This window comes from Hylobates moloch, unplaced genomic scaffold (genome assembly GCF_009828535.3).
Source record: "Hylobates moloch isolate HMO894 unplaced genomic scaffold, HMol_V3 SCAFFOLD_20, whole genome shotgun sequence".
Classification (NCBI taxonomy): domain Eukaryota; kingdom Metazoa; phylum Chordata; class Mammalia; order Primates; family Hylobatidae; genus Hylobates; species Hylobates moloch.
Genome location: NW_026652295.1, coordinates 51,376,335 through 51,394,142, shown reverse-complemented (window position 1 = coordinate 51,394,142; position 17,808 = coordinate 51,376,335). Strand labels below are relative to the sequence as shown.

Below are 17,808 nucleotides of genomic sequence, written 5' to 3'. Positions count from 1 at the left end.
GCCAATGCCTACTACAAAACTTGCCAGGTTTTGGTGAGCATCTTACAAGGGCACCCCACAATCAAGGAAAATATGTCCACAGAAGGGAGGACAATGCTTTATATTTGGCGTCCCACAAATTCATGAAGCACTTTGGATGGGTCAGCACAACACAAGGTGGCATAGTGGAAAGAGCAGCAGATGGGAAGGGAGAGGCTCACAGCGGTAAAAACTTTAATGACACCATCTCCCAGAGCATCCCACTGGTACTCTGTCTTTTCCGCTGACCTAAACCACTGCAACGAGCCCCTGCCTGGTCTCCCAGACTCTATTCTCTCCTCCACCCCAGAATGATCTTTCTAGAAACAAAGATCTTTCCATACTTCACCTCTGCATAGACACCTTCCCTGAGGTTCCTCTGCCTACAGGGCAGAGTTCATCTCCTTAGCTGTCACGGCATTCTGCAGAGGCTCTTCACACCGCCATGCCTCCTTGCTCCCAGGTGGGCAGTACAGCATACCAGTAAATGCACACATGTTGCAGGAGTTTCATGCTTGCTCCAGAACTAACCTTGACCAAGGCTTTTAAGCTTTTTAAGTAAGTTTTTTATGACTCAGTTTCTGCATTTGCCAAGCTGAAATCATAATGGCTACAGTGGGCTGTTATTCCATTTTAGAGAAATTATTCATGTAGAGCACTTAATACAATGCTTAAAACTCAGTTAAACCTCAATAAGCAGTGACAATTATAATTATTATTAATACATCACAGAAACTCACTAAATGTTTCTTAATTGAAGAGACTCTAATCTCCACTAACCCATTATAATTATTATTAATATGTCACAGATACTCACTCAATGTTTCTTAATCAGAGACTCTAATCTCCACTAACCCCAGACAAATGACAACTTCTCTGGGTCTCAGTTTTCTCACTTTTAAGTATGAGAGGTGAAGAGAGGCATGAGGTGAGGGGTGGGGGACTAACACAGAAAACAATTAAATGCTAAATTGTGTGATAGTAACAGGGTATCTGAGAAATGACAACTGTTTCCCTCGCTTGAGAAATGGATAGATCGGCACTATAAAGCAGAAGTATTCCTTTGGACCCCCTTTCCTCTAAGCATTGACTTAAATTACATTTATTATAATGTTATTGAAGTATGTCCAAACATAAAACTAGGTTATGTCTTCTCTGCGCTTTAGCTCTTATAAAACTATAAGGTAAACACTTTTTAAATCTGGTAAAAACACATAAAAGAAAGCTCAATATTAATTTAACATGGCAGATAACAATGATGCAATTCTGCAGACACTGTATAGCTGTTTGTGATGTATTAAATACAACAGTAGCATGGAGGAGGTAGCCTGCATTCACATTCTGCTTGCTGACACCAATGTGCGCTGTGACCCCTTCAACTACCCAACACTTTTGTCTAACAAACTGCCATGAAACCTTTGTTCATACAACTTCCAGCCATCTTCTGACACCAACAAATCATTCCTGTAATAAGTTCGCATCTGTTCCTCCCCCATTAGCTAGAGACAATTAAAGGAATGCTCAAACACAGTCAATAAAGTCTGTTGGCACTGCTCATTTATAAGGTCATCAAGATGTCACAGAATCTGTGATTTTAAAAAAAAATGTATTATTGGCCAAGCACGGTGGCTCACGCCTGTAATCCCAGCATTTTGGGAGGCTGAGGCGGGCAGATCACTTGAGGTCAGGAGTTTGAGACCAGCCTAGCCAACATAGTGAAACCCCGTCTCTACTAAAAATACAAAAATTAGCCGGGCGTGGTGGCGCACACCTGTAATCCCAGCGACTCAGGGGGCTGAGACAGGAGAATCGCTTGAACCCAGGAGGTAGACGTTGCAATGAGCCAAGACTGCATCACTACACTCCAGCCTGGGCGACAGAGTGAGATTCCATCTAAAAAAAAAAAGTATTATTGAAAAGAATATTAAAAATGTAATTCTGGTTTTAAAAAATAACTCCCAGGAAAATGTCTTCAAACTCCAGTTTAAGAAACATTATTTTGGCCAGGCATGGTGACTCACGCCTGTGATCCCAGAACTTTAGGAGACGGAGGCAGGCAGATCACTTGAGGTCAGGAGTTCAAGACCAGCTTGCCCAACATGGTGAAACCCCGTCTCTACTAAAAATACAAAAATTAGCTGGGCGTGGTGGTGTGTGCCTGTAATCCCAGCTTACTCGAGAGGCTGAGGCAGGAGAATCACTTGAACCAGGAGACGGAGGTTGCAGTGAGCTGAGATCGCGCCACTGCACTCAAGCCTGGGTGACAGAGAGACTTCGTCTTAAAAAAAAAAAAAAGAAAAGAAAAAAAGAAACATTATTTTAAAATAAACGGATCTTGCCACAGTATCCAGAAAGATGTTAGACATCTGAGATCTAACCCTGTGCTGACATTTTTAGTGCTTTACACACAGTCTTTAATAACTCTATAACCCTATAGAGTAGGTAACACCCAAGGAAACAGAGGCTTGAACAGAGTCTCCAAGTGTTGGGGCAGCATTTTGAACTATCTGAATCCAGCACCTCTGCTCTCTGTCCTTTCGAGACAAGCCCTAAAGAGCCTCAGCAGAAGACAAACAACCAGCAATGGACAACATAAATCCAGATGAAGCCAACCAGATGGGAGTGAGCAACTGAGAGAGAATAGGTGGCATTGTGAAAACAGAAATGGCAGGACTTTAGGAGACGGAGGCGAGCAGATCACTTGAGGTCAGGAGTGCAACAAAATGGAGAGAAGAAGGAAGGATCAGAGGTAAGTCCTTGGACCTTTGAGATGGAAAGAATGGCTGCCCTGCCCCCTAGAAATGGAACTTCTGGGAAAAGCAGTCAGTTTGCAATATGAAACCTAAATTAAAACATGGTTGGTTTAAGGCAAAAGGGACTTACCACAAGTGGAGATGGATATTCCCTTAACAGATCACAGCTGGATATATTAAACTTGAAGTCATGTTCATAGAAAATATGTTTACAATGCATGAAGATTCTTTCAAAGATAAGGCAATCAAAGGTGTCCAGCACAGAAGAGATGGAAAACAAAAAATGGCAAGACTAGGACACTGGATTCTGAAAGAAGACTTTGTGTCAACAATAGCTTCACTAGATTGGTGTACAAAAGTCTGACCACAGGAAGGGGCATTATGACGGCTAAGAAACAGGGCCCATCTACCCATGTTAGGACTTATTGACGCATCTTTGTGCCCACTATGTACTAAATACTGTCCTAGGTCCAGCCGTGAAGACCTCTGCACTCACAGAGCTTATGTCTTAGTTACGGAGAGAGACAAAGAACAAGAAAGCAAGTATATGGTCTGGAGTTAGGTAATGATATGTGCTCTAAAGGACAGGAAAAAATAAAGCAGAATATGAGAAAGAATGATGTGGGGGGCAGGTATCTGAGATAATGCCATCTGGCAATCAACAAAAGATCAACTGAACTCTTAGGAGGTGGCAAGGTGAAATTCAATTTTTTAAAGCTATAAAGCCTTTAGTATATTCATTTAAAATATGTGCTGCCTATTACTACATGAAGCGCTATATTGGTGCTGGAGATTACAGGAAAACACATGCATTTGAAGGCATCTGAGAACTGGTGCACACTGAGGAGAAAACCGATGGCATGTGAAAGGCTGAGGAAGTACAGAGGGGAAGCCAAGCTTCCTGCAGGGCAAGTAAGACAAAACAGTGTCACTCTATGAATGACCTTTCCTTCTGAAGTTGCTTCCAACTTGAATATCCTGACTATATTAGAAAAGGATAGATGCTGGAGCAGTGATGTGCTTAAGGGAAGAGAAAGAAGCAGAGGGAGGAAGATTTTTATAAGATTCGGCAACATTCATTCAACAGATAAATAACTGTTTATTGAGCAAGACCTATCGGGTGCCGCAAGGGTGAAATTCTGTGATGAACAAAGGTAAGGCCGGGAGCGGTGGCTCACGCCTGTAATCCCAGCACTTTGGGAGGCCAAGGTGGGTGGGTCACGAGGTCAGGAGATTGAGACCATCCTGGCTAACATGGTGAAACCCTGTCTCTACTAAAAATACTAAAAAATTAGCCGGGTGTGGTGGTGGGCACCTGTAGTCCCAGCTATTCGGGAGGCTGAGGCAGGAGATGGTGTGAACCCAGAAGGCGGAGCTTGCAGTGAGCCGAGATCGTGCCACTGCACTCCAGCCTGGGCGACAAGAGCAAGACTCCGTCTCAAAAAATAAATAAATAAAAAATAAACGAAGGTAAGCAAAAACACACAGACATCTCAAGAAGGTTACAGTGAGACTGCCTTTGTTAGCACAGAGCCAAAAAGGATCAAACTGCGGGTAGTGGGAGAGAAGTAGGTGGATGCAAAAAGGATGGTGAGGCTGTCACCCAACTGGAACCAAACTGAAGATGAGGGATCTGATGCAAAAGGTTAAAAGATTAGGGAAGTAACCATCAAGTCCATAGCTTAGGAGTAGTTTAACTGCGGTGTTCTTTCCATCCCACACTAACTACATCTGGATTAAAATCATCTGCTTCCTCCCAAAGATGTGAATCATGCCTCCTTTAATCTCCATATTCCCAATAACTTGCAAATAATGGAGTCTCAATAAATGCTTGGCTAAGGCCAAGTTATAATGACATGAGTAAAACAGGAGAGACTAAATAAACATTTGATGGGTGTGAGAAGCAGGATAGAAGATTCCTGCTATGTGTCCAAAGCAATTGTATTTGGCTGACATCTGAATGAACCAGACCCACCAGCAACTGCATCTAACTCACTGGATAGCCCTGAGAAAGCCACCTCAATTCTGAATCTGAACTTGTAAAAGGAAGATATTGGCGAAAACCAGAGGTTGCAGGCCTTTCAGTGGAAAGAAGGTGGCTGTTATTACACTGAAGCCTGGAGAGAGTGCATCTTTGCTGCCCTGGTAAGGGGTACCGGCTTCCCCTTAAGCTGTGCTTCCAAACAAATTATAGAGAGGAGAACATACAGCTGGTATGGGCACCAAAATAAGGACCTTTGAGGCTTGTGAACAAGATACCCGCTTGTGATGTGGCAGGTAAGGAGACAGGGGTTTGGAGCAGGAGCAGCAGAGACCAGTAGTAATAAGTTATACAGATCTCAGAGGTGAGACAACAGATAGCCCAAGGAAAGAATGGAAGGCATGGAACAGGTATCTGTTTTCAAGGTGGTTCTTATGTCTAGCATGTACACACCCAGGCACCAAGACACACAATAAGTCAGGGAGAAGTAGATTTTACACAACCTAAAACCTTTAATACTAATTTAAGAGCTGTTAGAGCAATAATAATCCATTAGCAAGATCACCTGTAACCACTGAAAAGCTTGTTTATTTACCGTATTTACAGAGTGTCATCAGACTATATTTTGAGCTTCTGACAAGTTTCCATTTAGGATCACAGACCTGACATTTCGGCTTGGCATGGGAAATTAAGTAATTTCCCATGCCAAGCTGAATTCCCCAACATTACAGGAAAACCCACAAACCCTGCAGAAGGGAGTGAAAAGCCAATCCAGTCAAAGGAAATCTTCCAGTTCTACAAAACAAAACAAACAAACAAATACCACAAAGAGCAATGAATCATTTCCAGTGAATAACTTTTCACTCCATCTTCAATAATGTCATCCTGAAACCCCTGAAAACTATTAAATTACATATTCTATATTCCTGGTGATATCACTGCCTAACATTACACAACTTAAAGCAGTGAGTGAGCTGACGACTGGTAAGTGAAATATTCAAGGACGTGAAAGGCCAGAAAAAAATCATGTGTTTGAAAATGCCTGCAAAATAATAAACGCCTGAGGGAACTTGATGGCTTTGCTGCTTCTAAGCTAAATAAAGCCTGGGGGGCTTCGCAAAGGTCCTAGTGAGGATAATCTCTATGATTACACAGAGCAAACATCCAATCAATTCCACATGAACCCAGGAAAGTTAATCCAAGAACACCGCCACTTAAAATACTGAGAAAAACACACAGTTCTGATTGTTTAAATGCTCCATCAGCACTGGAGAACCTATCAGGTCATTTTAACAAGTCAGAACATTTGACCAGTGTTTCTGTGACAATGATTTGGCTTGTGTTAACTAAAGGGCAAGCAAGAAGTTTGCGTTCCAACGCTCAGGCCTTAAACAGGTCCGATACCCGACTCCCAGCAGTCTCCCTACTTCCTGCACACCTTTGGATTATTGCACACTGACTTCCTGCACACACCTGGGTTTGAGACACCTTCCCTCTGAGGGGTTATTCTAGCTAAGTTCCCGAGGCAAGCTTGAAGGAAGTTCGCTGTCCCCCTACTCTCGGTCAAGGCACCATCAGCACATGTCGCTTGACAAGTTCGGCGGCAATGGAGTGGTCAATTGACACAAACAACTCTGAAGAGATAACGCATCACTGCAAGGAGAGAAAGTCAGCAGGACGACTGTGCCCGCTCCGGGAAAGGCGGCTGCAAGGCTGGCCCGCGGGCAGAGCCTCTGCTGACGTTCAACGCAGCTCCCACCACGCAACAGGTCCACGCAGGCAGGGCCCGGGCGGCCGGCATCTGGGCACCTGCCCCCAGCGCTCCAGGCAGGCCCAGCTCTCCCTTGCCCCCATCCCGCGTCCACCCCCGCAGCCACCGCAGGCCAGCCGGCCAAGCCCACCCGCGATAAAGCACGGGGCACATTCCTCCCAAGATGCCGAGATAGTGCGGCCCGGTTGAGCGCTGCCCAGGTCACAAGGTCCTCCGGGACATGCCTTGACCAAAGGAGAGGCGCGCCCGGCCCTTGGTGGGGGAACGACCCCGGGGAGTGGAGGGGGGCGGGATGCGGAGCTCTGTAGCTTCCAGATGGAAACAGCCCGAATCACCCGGCTTCTCACCTGCCCGGGCACAAGTGCCAGGTGTCAGTACCTAGCATGGATCTAAGTTACTTAACAGTCCAGAACGTTTCTCCAATAGCACGAGCCCCAGTGATTACGAGGAAAATATCCGGTCACTTTGAATAAAATGAAAAGGAACTTTTACTGGGAAAGGATGGAAGTAAAGAGACGGGGAGAAAGAAGCAGGTGAATGCATAAAAGAGGGAAGGTTCCTTCACGCCGGACCCTGAGGTGGAAGAGGGGACGAGAGAGGAGGGGAGCGGAAGGGACAGCAGACGAGCCGGCAGAGCGCGCAGGTGAGGCCGGACCCTTACCTCGGGCAGCTCGCGGAGCTGGTTGGCGTCCAGCAGCAGCTCCTCCAGGCTCCGGGCATAGCGGTAGATCTCCTCGGGGACGTAGACCAGCGAGCAGTGGCGCTTGTCGATGCTCTCCACATGACGGTTGCACCGCCACAGGGGGATGCAGTGGAACATCGCCGCCCCCGCCGCTGCCTAGCCAGGTCCCGAGCGGCGGACACCCGGGTTCCGAGCCCGCTCTGCCCGGCGGCTCCGCTCAGCCCGCTGCCCTCTCCGCGCTCGTTGTTGGCTCTTGGGTTCGCTCGCTTCTCGCGCCGAGCTTCGCAGTCGGAAGCGCTTCAAGGAACCTCGAGCGGGAGCCCCTGCCCCGTCCCTGCACCCCCGCCCGCCAGCCGGTGCCTCCCCTCCCACCCTCCAGTCGCCGTCGCCGCCCCCGCCGACGCGCGGAGCTTCCTACTCGCAGCCGCCGCGCGGACTGAGCATGCGCGCCAGTGGGTGCGCGCCGAGGGCGTTTCCCGGCCGGAGGGATGCTCCGCTCCGGGTTTTCCCGGCGACCTGGATCCGGAGAGGGTCTACTGACCTGCGGACCCGCTGCTGGCTGTCTGCTTACTCCAGCAGGGACGGGGGCGCATCGGGCCGTTCGAGGAAGGCAGACTGTGAAAGGACTTGGGGCAAAGATGAGGCGGAGTAGAGGCGGCCTGAGCAGAGCAGAACAACTTTGATATTTAGTTTTATTTAACTCGCAGTCCTCTCCTTGCTCCCCTTCCCCAAAACAACTTTCTCTTCCGGGGTCAGACAGGACCGCCCCGAAGCGTACCTTACGCGCCGGGGGCGCCAGGCGCTACGGGATTCGGTGTAGTTTTGAGGCGTTTGCACCGCCCTCGCTGCTGCTTTCGTGGCTGCCCGTGTGCCCGCTGCTCACGGCTGCCCCAGAAGTGTGAGCGAGCCGCGCCCGGCCCCTGCCCTGCCCTCTGGTCCTCGGGCACCGCCTGCAGGCTTTGTAACTTCGGAGCACATCCCCGGTGATCATGGTTTATGCAGTGAGTGACAGTAAATCCTCCTCCCTGTACCACCAAAGGCATAGGAGTCTGAGAGTCTGCAAGATTCTCATAGATGTGGTTGCACCCGGCCAGGAGCCCAACTGCAGAAATAAGCAGGCAAAAGCGAGTTTCTGAGCCAGTTCCAGCCCGGCCCAGATGTTGGCCCCTGACAACTAGCTGGGGCTCGTGCGGAGGGAGGAGCGAGGGAAGACGGACAGATCGAGGCTGCCAGGTGAGCATCCTCCATACAGCTCCTGCTTTTCTGCTACAACCCCGGTCCCGTCCAACCCGGATGACCGGGGAGGCTCACTGTTGGGTTACAACCACCATTCCCTCGCTCCGACTCATTCCTGCGGACCACGGCCGGAATGCTGAACTGCCCCTCTTTGCCTGTAACTGTTTGCAACACAGTCCCCATCTCCGAATAACCAAATTTTCTCCCTTAATGGAGGATTGCTCAAGTCAAGGTCAATCACAATGATGAATCATTTCCTTGGGGGCTCCTCTGATTCCCCACCCGGCCGCCCCTTCGTTCCACACTTTCCCTTTCAAGCATACTCAAACTCCAGGTTCCACCTGCGGCCGCTGCCACGCTGGCTCTCCCACACTCACTCCCGCCCTCCAGCTGCTATAGCTAAAATCTGGAGCCACGGAGTTCACTTTTCTATAGAAGACAAAGCTGAGCATGCTCAGTGGCCAAGGCAAAGTTTGGTCGGAAACTAGTTTTTGCATTAAACTCTCCGTGGACTCCATAGACTCTCCTGTACCTTACAACTGGGCACAGGAGGGTTTCCCCGGTGAAATGGAGAAGAGGACACTTGGTCTTTTCAACTTTACTAGGAGGGCTCCTTTCTTCCCAGTCCGTAAGGAGGAGTCTGTCTTTAATTTCTACCCCAGCATTATCACCTTAACTCTCATTCCAGTCAATCCCTAAACTCCGTTGCCCTACCCACTTCACCCTTCTTTTGTTTGTCCTAATTTGATTCCTGCATTCTCACAGAGGGCTACCTGGACTTTGAACCTCCACCCCCCTTTCTACATTCTTGCATTCCAGAAACACATATGAAGCTCATTTCTGCCACCCTTCCTAGAAAACTGGTTCCTGACAGAGACATGTTGAAAGGTAAGTCCCTGTCTTCAAGTTTTCCAACTGTTTAAAAAAAAAAAAAAATTAAAGAAGGCTGGTTCCCTCCATTTAAAATGTGATTTCCAGAGGTTATCACACTAGATTATTTTAACAAACACCAAATGTATTTTAAAGACGTGTGCAGTCTTTTAAAAATTCAAACCTCAATAAGCATTCCTTGTGTGCTTCTCCATGATGCTTCAGCTTCTCTGTGTTATTATTCTTGTATCACCTTAATCCGAAAGAGATTGTGACCTCTTGAACAACAGATACTGTCTCACTTGCTTTGTAGATCTGGGAAGCTGCCACAATGCCATATGCACAGTCAATGATCAACAGTTTTTTTTTTTTTTTATTTAATTCTATGGGTAGTCACTGGGAGAATTCTTGACTTTCCTTGTTTCCAATAATCTGCCAAGAATTTGAAACAGCATAGTAAGAGAGAAAAAATGAAACACACCTTGTCAACTACAGAATAGGGAAGCAATTAACTTTTTACTCACCCGAAGAATTTTAGGGTTTCCCGCCTGATAAAACATCTAGTTTCTTCCGCCACATACAAATGAGTTTGACTCAATTTAAACAAAGTTTAAAAAGACCACCTAAATCACTTTATGCTTAGACCAATGTAATTCTTTTATTCATTTATACTGTGAACCATGTTTTCACAGCCTTTGAGCTAAAGAGATCTGTGTTTGAACTCTTGTTATGCCACTAGCTTTGTAGAAATTGACAGTTTACTTGTATAAGCCTCAGTTTTATCATATCTCAAATGAGGATAATGATTCACGGGATTGTTATCTGGATTAAATGAAATGATATATGTAAAATGCTTAGTACAGTATCAGACAGACATGACTTTAATCAATAAATATTCATTATGCACTTTGTTAGCCAGCCTCCAGGAAGTTAGGGGCAACATCCACCATCTCCTGGTTGGTCTATGTAACCAACTTTTTCTTTCTCGAATCACTCACTTTGGGGAAGCCAGCTGCCATGTTGAGCAAATCTAGAGCTCCACATGCCAAAGAATTGCAGACTGCTGACAACAACTAGCAAGGGACTGACGATTCTTGGCAGTAGTCATGTGAGTGAGCCATCTTGGAAGCCAGTTCTCCAGCCCTTGTCAAGCCTTCAAGTGACTGCAGCACCAGCTGATAGCTTGATTAAAACCTCATGATAGCCTCTGACTCAGGACCACTCAGCTAAGCTGCTCCCCACTCTTGCCCCTCAGAAATTATGTGAGACAGTAAATGTTTGTTGCTTTAAGCTGCTAAGATTTGGAGTAATTACACAGCAACAAATAACTAATAAAGGTACATACTATGCACCAGGCATTGTGCTAGATACTAGAAATGTAAGAAAAAACAAGATAGGTCTTAGCCTCATGAAGCTTACTCTCTAAAATTAGGAGAATGATAAATACTTAGTGGTCTGTTGTTGCTTTATCATTAATTTTTTGAGCACAATATCATTAATTTTTTTAAGTGAAAGTCCCAAGTGTTAGCGTGTAAGATATGGATTCTTGTAAATGGGGATTCGGAGGTTTGGGCCTGTGAATTTTAATGGGAGATACCACCACCTAACCACTAGAATGACTTAAAATTTAAAAAAAAACAACAACAAAAAAGACAATCCCAAATGTCACTGAAGATAAAGAGCAACTTGGCCCGGCAGAGTGGCTGACACCTATGATTCCAACACTTTGGGAGGCCCAGGCAGAATGGGGTGGAGGGATCGCTTGAGGCCAGGAGTTCAAGACCAGCCTGGGCAACATAGGGAGACACCCGTCTCTACAAAAAAAAAAAAAATTAGCCTGGCATAGTGGCATATGCCTGTAGTCCCAGCTACTCAGAAGGCTGAGGTGGAAGGATCACTTGAACCTCCTAGTTAGTTCGAGGCTGCAGTGAGCCGGGCACTGCACTCAGCCTGGACAACAGCGTAGGACACTGTCTCAAACAAATAAAAAAATGGAGCAACTGGAATTCATACATTGCTGGTGGAAGTGTAAAATGGTAAAACCACTTTGTAAAACAGTTGGGCAGTTTATTGTATTCATATGCCTACCTTAATGATCTACCCATTCTACTCCTAGGTATCTGCACGAGAAAAAGTGAAAACATATGTCCAAGCAAGGATTGTTTACAAATGTGCATAGCAGTTTTGTTAATAATAGCCCCAAACTGGAAACAATCCAAATATTCATCAACAGATGGATACAGTGTAGTATAGTGAAACAATGGACTAGCGTTCAACTAAAAGGAGCAAGCTACTAATACATGTAACAATGTGCATAAATTGCAAAAACTATGTTGTGTAAAAGGCAGACACAAAAGAGTACATACTATATGATCCCATGTATATAAAATTCCGGAAGATGCAAACTAATATAAAGTGACACAACCTAAATCAGTGGCCTAGAACCTGTTAGTTGGGTTGTAGGAGGGATTGTGGTGATAAAGATTGATAACGAAAAACAGAGAATTTGTAGGGGAAGTGGGCGATGGAAATATTATATATCTTGATTGTGGTGTAGTTATGTGGGTGTATACTTTTTTCATCAGACTGTATACTTAAAATAGGAAAGTATTACATAAAATGTATATATCAGTAAAATTAATTTTAAAAATTAAAAAGCATACAGGTGAATGTATCCAACAAGTTGTAAATTACATCTAGGGTTAGGGGTCATGTTGTATTAGTTGCTCAATAAATATTTACTTGTTCACTACATGCCAGGCACTGGATTAATTTGCTGGAGAGACAAAAAAGAACAAGACAGGGCTTTCAGTCTTACTGAAAGAAAGGCAGCTATCAAGGAACTTATAAATCATAATACTATTGTAGTGTAATACAGCTTTTTTTTTTAATCTAGAGAGGATGACCTTTTGTCCTGTAAAAGATTATTTGAGGTATTTAGATAACAGGTCAAATAGCAAATTAAATCTTAATGATATACAAATCTGGATAATAGAAAGACAGGTCAATTTGTATATGAATCCCAAAGCCCTCTCTCAGAGAAGAAGCACCCAGATCCCAACTCATGATTCTCCAAGGTTGAGTTTATGGATATTTTCTGAAGATTATGTATCTGTGCTATAAGGGAAGGCTATACTCAAACCATTTGAGAAACCTGAGAGCCTGCAGAATTACATGGATACGTTAGTTTAGAAGTCAGCAATGTTTATGATCAGAACCAAAGTAATTACCCTAAAATCTCTTTGATTCATGTTACTATTTAAGTTGAAATTCTGTCCCCATCCCTTGCTTTTTAGTTGAAATGTTTAGTCCATTTACATTTCATATAATTATCGGATGTTTTAGACTTAAATCTATTATTTTATTATTTGTTTTCCATGTGTACCATCTGATTTTTGTTCCTCTGTTCCTCCTTTTTTGACATCTTTTAAGTAAATAAATATATTTTATAATCTCACTTTATCTATTGGCTTTCTAGCTATCGTGATTGCTCTAGGGAATATAATATGCATCCTTAAATTTTCACAGTCCAGTTAGAGTAAATATACCAATTCATATAAACCCTTGCATATGATTCCTGCAATTATCTAGGTCTGTTTGTCAACTATCTGGTGCTTTATGTTACAATTTTTATGCAGATTACATTTATATGTTGTAAACCCCACACAAAATTTTTTGTATTTTCTTTGAAAATTCTTTTGTATTTTAAAGAAATAAGAGGAAAAAATTATCTTTTATATTTACTCACATGTTTATTTCCAGTGCTCTTCATTCCTATCTCATGTCATGTCTCTTGACCTGGAAGTTTGTTAAAGATTTATCTGCAGATGTCTTTATTGTACCTTAATTCTTTATAGATATTTTCAGTAGGTATCCAGTTCTGGGTTGACAAGTTTCCTGGTTTTTTTTTTCTTCTCAGCACTCTAAAAATAATCAATTTTCTAATGATTTCTTATGAGAAGTCAGCAATAACTCAAATTGGACCTAATTTGTATGCAATATATCATTTTCTCTGGCTGCTTTTAAGATTTTCTCTCTGTTCTTGGTTTTTAGTAGTTTAATTATTATATGTCTATATTTATCTTGATTATGGTTTACTGAGCTTCCTGAATCTGTAAATTTATAACTTTCACCAAATTTAGAACATTTCAGCCATTATTTCTTCACATATTTTTTTGCCCATTCTCTTCTTTCCTTTTAATACTTTAATTTTTAAAATGTTAGACCTCTTGATATTGTCCCACATATTTTTGAGGTTCTGCCTCTTTTTTCCCTAATATTTTTCTGTCTGTTTTCCAGATTGGATAATACATACTGTTCCAGCTTCAAGTTTACTGGTTCTTCTGTCATCTTCAAATTGCTGCTAAGCCCATCAGAAATGCAATTTCAGGTGGTGTATCTTTTAGTTCTGAAATTTCCATTTGGTTCTTTTTTTATATAGTTTCATTTCTCTGCTGAGATTTCCTATGTGTTCATTTTAAGAGTTTATGTTCCTTTACATATTTGATTAAGGTTATAATAGCTGCTTTAAACTCTTTGTAGGCAAATTCTGAAACCTGGGTCATCTTAGAGTCATTCTGCCTTGATTGCATTTTCTTTTAAGTATAGGTCACATTTTTCTGTCTCCTCATATACCTAGTAATTTTGGATTATGTCCTGGATATTGTAAATAATAGAATCTCTGGATTCTGTTATATTCCTCCAAAGAGTGTTTTTGTTTTGTTTTGTTTTAGCAGCCTGTTAGCTTGGATGAAATAAAACAAAAAACTCTTATTTTCTCTGTGGTACATGGCAGCTGAAATTTGTGTTCAGTTATTTTATTCTTAATTAGGTTGCTTAAAAGCTGAACTACACATGCATAATTTAGAGGTCAATCAAATATTTGGACGATTTATATGCAGAATCTGGAGCTTCTATTCTCACTCAATCCTGTCTGAGGTTTCCCGCTTCTCACTTTCAGGCTGCCTTTGTCACCCCAACTCTGATGTATGATACATTGAGCCAGATTGCTCTGCACATGAGTTTTAGCTGATCTATGTGATAGACTCTAGTGTATGCTTGTCAAAGTCATGAAAGCAGAAAATTCACTCTTCTTCCTAGTATAGATTTTCCTTCAGTTGCTGCTTGGTTTTGGCCATTCTCCAGTACCTTCAGATAGTTGATGTTTGCATTTTGTTCAGCACTATAATTGTTATCTGTGGGAACGTTGGTCATGTAGTAACCATTCAGTTGTTTTTTATAAATTGTAATCATTTGTTTATATAGCTTCACAGATTGTAAGAGTATGTGGACAATCCGAATTTTCTTATTACCAAGATTTTAATCTACCCCTCCATTCATAGGAGTTACAAATGAGCAATTTGAGTTTTCTGCTTTCCTGTTTTTCTCAATCTCCTTATAAAGGCGCTCATGATGAGTCAAATATTGAACAGCATTTTGCCTTGGTGGAAATGAGCCAAAACTACCTGTAGTGTGGGGTGGTGTAAAGAACTCATGATTTTGCATTGAATTTTTGGATCTGCCACTACTAGGGAGGAGATCTTGGGTGAATCATATTTAACTCCAATATTCTTTATTTCTACAAAGGCATGAAAAATGCCACCCTCAAATGGCTATTGAGAGGATTATGGGTTAATGTAGTGGAAAAAGTTTTCTATACTGCAGAACACAACACATTAGGCATTATTCATTGTCAGTACTCTTTGCTCAGTTACCAGCCAAAAGAAAGCCTATCATGTGAGTACATTGTTTAGGTAACCAATATATAAATTATCGTATCAGTTGATATGAGACTGTAAAGTATTTCAACAGGAAAGAGACTATATCAAAGAAGCCAAATCAAAACCAGGTATCTGCCACTGAATCCATCTTTTTCCAGGCCTCTGCCTCAGCCTCATGGTCTCCTTCTTTGATAAAACAGGAAGGTGAAGCTTAGAGGTGGCTCAGGTTGTGGCAATGCTTTATATTTGTGTAATGCTTTATCGTTTAAAAAGAGCACATTAGCATACGTTGCCTCATCTGATCAAAATGTACTTTTTAATCATTTAAGTAAACATAGATGCCTCATTTATTTTTCACCTTCATCCACAAAAGATTTAAGAAAATCATATATCTGTGTCTCTTCTTATATTACTCTTATTTTATTGTTACAGTTCCTACAATATAAACTAAATCAATATAGACATTGTTTTCACTGAAGGCCAAGGTCTACTTTGTAATTAGTAAAAATTATACCTATGAGTGAAACCACTCTACTGAGCACTGTTATTCAAACAGTTCAAAGACCATTAGTGATCAAAGTGTGTTAATCAGTTAACTAACATAAGCCTGAAAGATCTCCTATTTCTCCACTCAAGTGAGCACTATCCATAAAGTTCATGCAAACTTGACTGGAGAATAAGATACCTTTTAGGGCTAGTCAACTTGAAATAATATGTTATTAATAATGCTCTCTTAAAAGAAATAAAGAAAACTATTAACTTTCAGGCTGACAAAAACATTTAACTGTTTAAGCATACCACGATAGTTTATTTATGTTACTAATAATGAAGATCAGATCACCGTATATTTTTAAAAGTATAATATTTAGGTTTCACTCAATCATTTATTTCAGAAACCATCAGAGATCTCTGCAATTCTAATTTATTCATACTAGTTTCTATTACTGGGTCAACTGACAAATCTACTTTATTTGCTGTTCTCTTGCCACAAAATACAAGGGAGAAATGTTTTCAAAGAGCATCAATTTGTTGTAAAGTTTTTATTAATATGTGAGAAGCTTATAAACAAATACATTTCATTAATTATAGCACCTTAAAGGAAGTAAAAATTAGAGAGTTTGGGTGGAAATATCAGTATCTGATATTGTTATAAATCCATCATTGAGACAAGTCAAATTAATTTATAGGAAGGCAGTTCTACAGATATGTCCTGCTTTAAGCAAAATCAAGCATGAAGATACCTAATCTCATAGCAAATTTCAATGCAGAGATGATTCTTGTTGTCTTAGGATTTGTTGCTTTACCAAAAAGATTTACTGAAAGGTTTAAATGAATCATTATTTTAATGCAACTGAAACAATTTTATTTACCAAAAAATTAAGTTGCATACAATTTTGTGGGTACATTTCTAATGCACAAAGCTAAGTTTAACTGTATTCACCTTTTAAAAATTAAACTTAATTTTTTAATTGATACAATAATTGTACATATTTATGGAGTATAAAGTGGTGTTTCCATACACATATAGTGATCAAATCAGGGTAATTAGCATATGCATCATCTCAAATATTTAGCATTTCTTTGTGTTGGGAACATTCAATATCCTCCTTCTAGCTATTTGAAACTATATTTTATTGCTCACACCTGTAATCCCAGCAGTTTGAGAGGCTGAGATGAGTGGATCACTTGAGGTCAGGTGTTTGAGACCAGCCTGGCCAACATGGAACCCCATCTCTACTAAAAATACATGGTGGTATGTGCCTGTAATCCCAGCTGCTCGGGAGGCTGAGGCAAGAGAATTGCTTGAACCCGAGGGGCAGAGGTTGCAGTGAGCTGAGATCGCATCACTGCACTCCACTCTGGGTGACAAGAAAGGAAGGAAGGAAAGAAGGAAGGGAGGGAGGGAGGGAGGGAGGGAGTTGCTGTGACAGGATTTTATTCTTTTTATGGCCTAATAGTATTCCATTGTGTATATATACCACATTTTCTCTATCCATTCATCTGTTGTTGGACATCTAGGATGATTCCATATGTTAGCTATTGTGAATACTACTGCAATAAACATGCAGATATATTTTCAATATACTGATTTCCTTTCCTTTGGATAAAGGCCCAGTAGTGGGATTGCTGGATCATGTGGTAGTCCAATTTGTAGTTTTCTGAGGAATCGCCATACTGTTCTCCATAGTGGCTGCACTAATTTACATTGCCACCAACAGTGTATAAGAGTTCCCTTTTCTCCACATCCTTGCCAGCATTTGTTATTTTTTGTCTTTTTGATAATAGCCATCCTAACTGGGGTGAGATGATACCTCATTGTGGTTTTGATTTGCATATTCCTGATGACTAGTGATGCTGAACATTTTTTAACATCATATTTGTTAGTTTTAACCATGATTTGTTAGTCATTTCTAGGTCTTTTGAGAAATGTCTGTTCAGATCATTTGTCCATTTTAAACTTTGTTTTTTGCTGCTGAGATGTTTGAGTTCCTTGTATATTCTGGATATTATCCCCTTGTCAAACGAACAGTTTGCAAATATTTTCTCCCATTATGTAGGTTGTCTTTTCATTCTGTTGATGTTGTTTTTGCCTGTGCAGACACTTTGTGCTTTAGTATAATCCCATTTGTTTGTTTTTGCTTTTGGTGCCTGCACTATTAAGGTCTTATTTATAAAATCTTTTCCCAAACTAATGTCCTGAAGCATTTCTCTCATGTTTTCTTCTAGAAGTTTTATTGTTTTGGGTCTTACTTTCAGGTCTTTTATCTATTTTGAGT

General features: G+C 41.8%; 1 protein-coding gene and 1 long non-coding RNA gene across 6 annotated transcripts in view; one reads left to right on the top strand and one right to left on the bottom strand.

Moving 5' to 3' along the window:
• The window catches only part of LRRC1 (leucine rich repeat containing 1), a 128,841-nt gene extending 121,246 nt beyond the window's left edge, over positions 1 to 7,595 (bottom strand). For 2 of the 3 annotated variants that reach the window (XR_004245691.2, XR_004245692.2), the window contains exon 1: positions 7,185 to 7,564. Coding sequence is in view for 1 of the 3 variants with exons in the window: in XM_032140741.2 (XP_031996632.1) it covers positions 7,185 to 7,343 (159 nt within the window). In the remaining 2 variants the exon portion in view is untranslated. Of the gene's footprint in view, positions 1 to 7,184 lie in introns of all 3 variants that reach the window. The other variant, XM_032140741.2, reaches the window with a different exon arrangement.
• An 83-nt stretch (positions 7,596 to 7,678) lies between these two features.
• The window catches only part of LOC116459961 (uncharacterized), a 73,304-nt gene continuing 63,174 nt past the window's right edge, over positions 7,679 to 17,808 (top strand). For all 3 annotated transcript variants that reach the window (XR_004245690.2, XR_009211392.1, XR_009211393.1), the window contains exons 1-3: positions 7,679 to 8,438; positions 9,261 to 9,329; positions 13,611 to 13,701. This is a non-coding gene — a long non-coding RNA (uncharacterized LOC116459961). The remainder of the gene's footprint in view (positions 8,439 to 9,260; positions 9,330 to 13,610; positions 13,702 to 17,808) is intronic.